Consider the following 4,812-nt stretch of genomic DNA (forward strand, 5'->3'; position numbering starts at 1 on the left):
ATTATATTTAATCATAAAAAACTGAAATATTAGAACTATAATAAATATAGTCATAGGTTTATATTACTGTTTTTATTTTTTTTACTGTTTTCAAGGCTACCCTAAAAAAAATTGTCTGAAGAGTTGTTCTTAACGAAATTTATTTTTGTTTTTACAATTATGTTCACAAAATGACAAAATAAATCTAAGTCTTTTTTCTCTTCTTTTTAATCATTCATAGCGATTCCAAAATGAAAATTTATAAAAGAACCATTAAAAAATGTTCATCATGTCTAAAGTTTATGTGAACGCTGACCCCTCCAGGTCAAAGGTCACTACTTCCTATCTTAAAAGGTCGGTGACCTCTGGTGACCTCTGGTGCACAGCTTATAAATGACAATATAACAATCTAAATGTTTTAATCAGAATTAGGTGCTGTCTAGATAAAATGGGCAGTCTGCAGTTTATTGTGATTTATTTTGAAATGCAGGTGTGTGAGCTGGACATCATCTTCAACTTTGAGAAGGCCTACTTCATCCTGGATGAGTTCCTTATGAGCGGAGAAATTTCAGAAACATCTAAATTTGCAGTGAACGCTTCCATGGAGCAGGCAGACACACTTCAAGAGGTACAGAAAGCTTCACTAAAACATGCTGACGTGAAAATGAAAATCATTTCTGTTTTCATCCACAGACGATGGAGGAATATATGAACAAACCTGCCTACTGAAGCGCGACCAGAACGTTCCTGCTTCCAGGTCTTCAGAGGTTTATTTGCGTTCATCTCAGAAAGTTTTATTTTTTAGTCCCAGGTGCTGAAAGTTGGTGAGTAAATGGAGAAACAGGACAGTAAGGAAAAGATAAAGTCGATGCTTTATTAACCTCAGGAATGTCACATATGAACACAATTAGGAAAGAATGACAGAAAACACGCTAAGGAAAGAAACGGCGTCTCTGGGTGGAACAGTTCAGGCTGGTGAGACATTTACTGCTTTATCGCCCAGCAACAGATTACTATTCTGCAAAACATCAAATATGATCTGAAGACGAGTTTCTACTAATAAATAAAAACGTTCAATGTGTTTTTATTCCTCCCTGCATGTCATGGTCTCCTCTCCACCTGAACAATAAATAGATGTGGTCAAACTTATTTCCCCTTTGCTGTTTTGGCCTCTTCTTCTTCTGGGTTCAGATAATTCAGCATTTTCATCACAGCTTCATTCTCCCAGCTCTGAGCTCGTGTCTCACTGTCCTCTGACTGTCTTCTTTCTTTGTCCATCAGGTCAAAGTATTCCTCCATGGTCTTTTCTAAGGAGTCGGTGGTGCTCTGTCCAACCTCCTGTCTTTTTTGGGGGGCCGTGTTGCTAAAAGCAGGTTTGGGATTCAGCATCTGAGCCAAATAAGCTGCCAGCTCATCCTGGTCCTCCGTGTCATCGTAGTCGTCTCTGAAGGGGTGGGGAAGGCGCCGCTGCGTGGGAGCGTATTCCCTCCAGCGCCCAGCAGGATGATTGTGAAGTTGTGACGTTAAGATGTTTTGCTGCCTCTGCTTCATGGGGGGAGCAGGTTCCTCCTCCCCTCCTATTCCCAGTACTTTGAGGATCTCCTCTGTTCTCTGCTCCTCCGGGGTCTTTCTCACATACGGTGGACGTCTGTTATAGACATGAGCTGCAGGAGTTGCCTTCTTTGAGGAGATCTTAGAAAACTTTCTCTCTGCTTCAGACAACTTGTTTGTTTTTCTCAGCTTCCTGTCATCCGTTTGCTCTCTGGGTTTCAGGAGGCCTGTGAGGTCTTCAGCAGGGATCTGGAACCTTTGGGAGATAGTGAGGAGCTGATAGATGACTCGTGGGTCGATGTTATCTGGATATCGATTCTGAGACAACCACCTCTCAGTCCTCCCCCCTCCCTCAGCTGCTTCTCCTTTCTCCTGCTCTTCCTCTGTTTTCTCCAGCACCTTAAGGAGGTAGTGGTCCACCAAGTTCACCACATCATCGGCATCACTTGATCTTTTAACTGGAAAGCTGTCATCCTCTTCATCATTGTTTCCAGCATCTTCATCATTGTCCTCGATGTAATCGGCCCCATGGTCACTGTCGCTCTCCTCCTCTTCCTCCTCTTCTTCATCTAATGGACCCCATTCTAGGAGATCTCTGTCCATGTCATCATAAGCTGCATTCCTCCTGTTAGACATTTCTTCATCATCTTCGGTCTCATCTTCCTCCATGTCGCCGTCTTCATCCTGACGCTTTTGCAGGATGTTTGCTCCTGTCAGCTTGTCAAGCTCATCGAAGACGGACTGCAGCGTGGCGAGGTTCTGAGGCGTGTACCTCCCTTCTACGTTCTCCTTGGTGCGTTTGAAGGGACTCTCATGTCTGGTGTCTCCTCTTTGCGCCTCCTCCCCCCTCTCCTCTGCTTCCTCATCTTCAAACAGCAAAGGCAGCTTCCTGTGGGCTTTCTGTGGCATTCTGGGATACGTTGTGCTCATTCCCTGTGGGACTGCTCCCAGCAGGGCCGGCCTGGCAGCCTTCTCTGTCTGCTGCAGAGTGCTGAGGACGGCCTGAAGCAGCTCCTCACTTTTATCTTCACTTCCAGTCTCCTCCTGCTCCTCTTGGCTCTGTTTTGGGTCTGAAGCCGGTCTCAGCATGGCGCGGAGCTTCTCAGCGTCATCCATACGGCTAGCATCGTGCTCTAAAATGTGAGGGGCTCTGTGGTGGAGACTTTCAATATACTCTAATGCTTTCAGCATGTCTGTGTCTTGCGCACGGAGGACATCTCCTTCTGGTGAGTCAGACTCACTTCCCCGCAGCCTGTGGTCTCGGATCGAAGCGCCTTCAACAACCCCGAAAGTGAGGAAGATCCAGAGGATGGCGGCTAAATAGATGAGGGGCGGTGAGGTCTGAGGGAGTGACGGCATGGCGACGCCTGCAGGAGGAAGATAAACAAGCCTGTCAGCACTGACCTTTACGCTGCAAAGCTAACAGGTTCACCAAGTCAAGCTTTTCCACCCTTTGTTTATAAGCAGCATTTATTCTCATTTTCATGGAAGACGTTAGTTTCCATCATGAAAACAAAGTAGATTATCTAAGCTTCTTTTATTTTTATATTAAGAGACAAGCTGTGGTTGCGCCACTAAATAAAACTTGATAATGAAAATTAAAGGCAAACAAAAATCATTTCTGCTGCTTTTTATTGAATTATTGTATTTTTCTTTCATTTCTGCTGTTTGAGGAATCTGAGCTTGAAACTAAGAAGCAGCTTTTTCCTGCGGCGGCTCTGGTTTTCCACTCCTGAACAAATCTTATTAGCCATCAACTTGCTGCTCTCCGGGAGTCACGTCGCGGTTGCCAAGGGAACCCGGTAAAGGCGGATTTTCCCATGAAACGTTTCTCCTCTGGATTTAAGCTCCAGATGAAGCTTCTTTCTGCTCCTCGACTGCAGTTTCATTTCCAGGAGAAAGTGTTTGACTAAATTTATTAAACTGATATAATTTAGTAAAATCACTATTAATAATAATAATAATAATAATCAGCAGCATTTGTTCATATTTGCTGTTCATTCATACATTTTATTCTGACGCACCAGATTTAACTGAGGTGATTTTTATTTTTTAATAAAGATAATTTTCATCATTTAATCAAATAATCCAAACAGCTCACTATAAAATATTCTAAAGCGGTATGAGAACAAAGGCTTCCTGCGCGTGAAACAATCAGCTTTGCTGGAGCATCAGGTTGGAAAACAGCTTTTTCATGAAATCAATATTTTCAACAATAAACAGAATAAATAATCAATCATTTAGTTCCAAACATCATGAAACAATATGATGGAAGCAGCTGAGTCAAATATCATCCTAACTCACCTTCTTAGTTTATGTCGAGGCTCGCGAATGATTGGGCATCTCTCTGCCTCGCGCTTCAGGTCTGCTTTCAGGACCGCGGATAGCTCCTCGTGCTATTAGAAGCGTCAACTCGTGCGTCAGCAGATACGCAACTCGCTCTCTCTATCTCTCTCTTTTTTCTCTCTTTACTTTTTCGCGCGCGCCTGAGCACGTTCACACAACTGGTGGCAACCCCGACGCACGCGCGCGGTTCTTTAGATCCAGCCAAACAAACGGCGTTCAGCTCACTGGGTGAATAAATAAACTATATTTAGACCCAGATGTCCGTCAGAAGGTCGGAGCTATGAGGCCGTTTCCCCCTGTGTCCTCCTGATTGTGTCCTCCTGTTTCCTCCTGTTTGTGTCCTCCCGTGTCTTCCTGATTGTGTCCTCCTGATTGTGTCCTCCTGTTTCCTCTTGTTTGTGTCCTCCTGTTTGTGTCCTCCTGTTTCCTCCTGTTTGTGTCCTCCTGTTTCCTCCTGTTTGTGTCCTCCCGTGTCTTCCTGATTGTGTCCTCCTGATTGTGTCCTCCTGTTTCCTCTTGTTTGTGTCCTCCTGTTTGTGTCCTCCTGTTTCCTCCTGTTTGTGTCCTCCTGTTTCCTCCTGTTTGCCTGTTTCCTCCTAGGTGAAAGTGAAAAGGTTTGCTAACAGATGAAACTGTGCTTTAGTGACTGATTGAATAAAGCGACTGGCAGTCATTACGGCTCAGGCCGTTAAAATCCTGCTGCCATTGACTGCAGCTCAGAGGGACAGAGGCCGCCTATGAGTCACACACTGACTCCTCCAAAGACTGTCAGAGAGGGAGGGGGGCCGCAGACCGAGTGGAGGGCTGTCTCTGTTCACTTTGCAGACGAAATGACAATAAGGTTTTTCTAAGTCTATGTCTAATCAATTTAGTTCTATTCAGTTTATTTCTATAGCTCCAATTCACATCATGTCATCTCAGGTCACTTTCCAGTTC

At 44.4% G+C, this 4,812-nt stretch overlaps 2 protein-coding genes across 5 annotated transcripts in view; one reads left to right on the top strand and one right to left on the bottom strand.

Annotated features, from left to right (window-relative positions):
• The window catches only part of LOC107103794 (AP-1 complex subunit sigma-3-like), a 20,917-nt gene extending 19,989 nt beyond the window's left edge, over nucleotides 1-928 (top strand). Inside the window, exons 4-6 of one of the 4 annotated variants that reach the window (XM_015403621.1) lie at nucleotides 470-607; nucleotides 673-749; nucleotides 801-928. In XM_015403621.1, coding sequence (XP_015259107.1) covers nucleotides 470-607; nucleotides 673-708 — 174 coding nt within the window. In that variant the 3' untranslated portion in view covers nucleotides 709-749; nucleotides 801-928. Of the gene's footprint in view, nucleotides 1-469 lie in introns of all 4 variants that reach the window. The other 3 variants (XR_001482206.1, XM_015403620.1, XM_015403619.1) reach the window with 3 other exon arrangements.
• On the bottom strand, nucleotides 845-3,922 carry LOC107103793 (secretogranin-2-like). Its single transcript, XM_015403618.1, has 2 exons — nucleotides 3,835-3,922; nucleotides 845-2,897 (listed from the first exon to the last, which is right to left on the bottom strand). Exon 2 carries the CDS (start codon nucleotides 2,887-2,889, stop codon nucleotides 1,126-1,128), a length of 1,764 nt encoding a protein of 587 aa, XP_015259104.1. The 5' UTR covers nucleotides 2,890-2,897; nucleotides 3,835-3,922; the 3' UTR covers nucleotides 845-1,125.
• Nucleotides 3,923-4,812: the final 890 nt, after the last annotated feature.

Source organism: Cyprinodon variegatus, unplaced genomic scaffold (genome assembly GCF_000732505.1).
Source record: "Cyprinodon variegatus isolate N-32 unplaced genomic scaffold, C_variegatus-1.0 Scaffold1529, whole genome shotgun sequence".
NCBI lineage: Eukaryota > Metazoa > Chordata > Actinopteri > Cyprinodontiformes > Cyprinodontidae > Cyprinodon > Cyprinodon variegatus.

Bases quoted from the DNA above. Each gene is read 5' to 3' on its own strand.
- LOC107103793 (XM_015403618.1), bottom strand. From the start codon at position 2,889: ATGCCGTCACTCCCTCAGACCTCACCGCCCCTCATCTATTTAGCCGCC.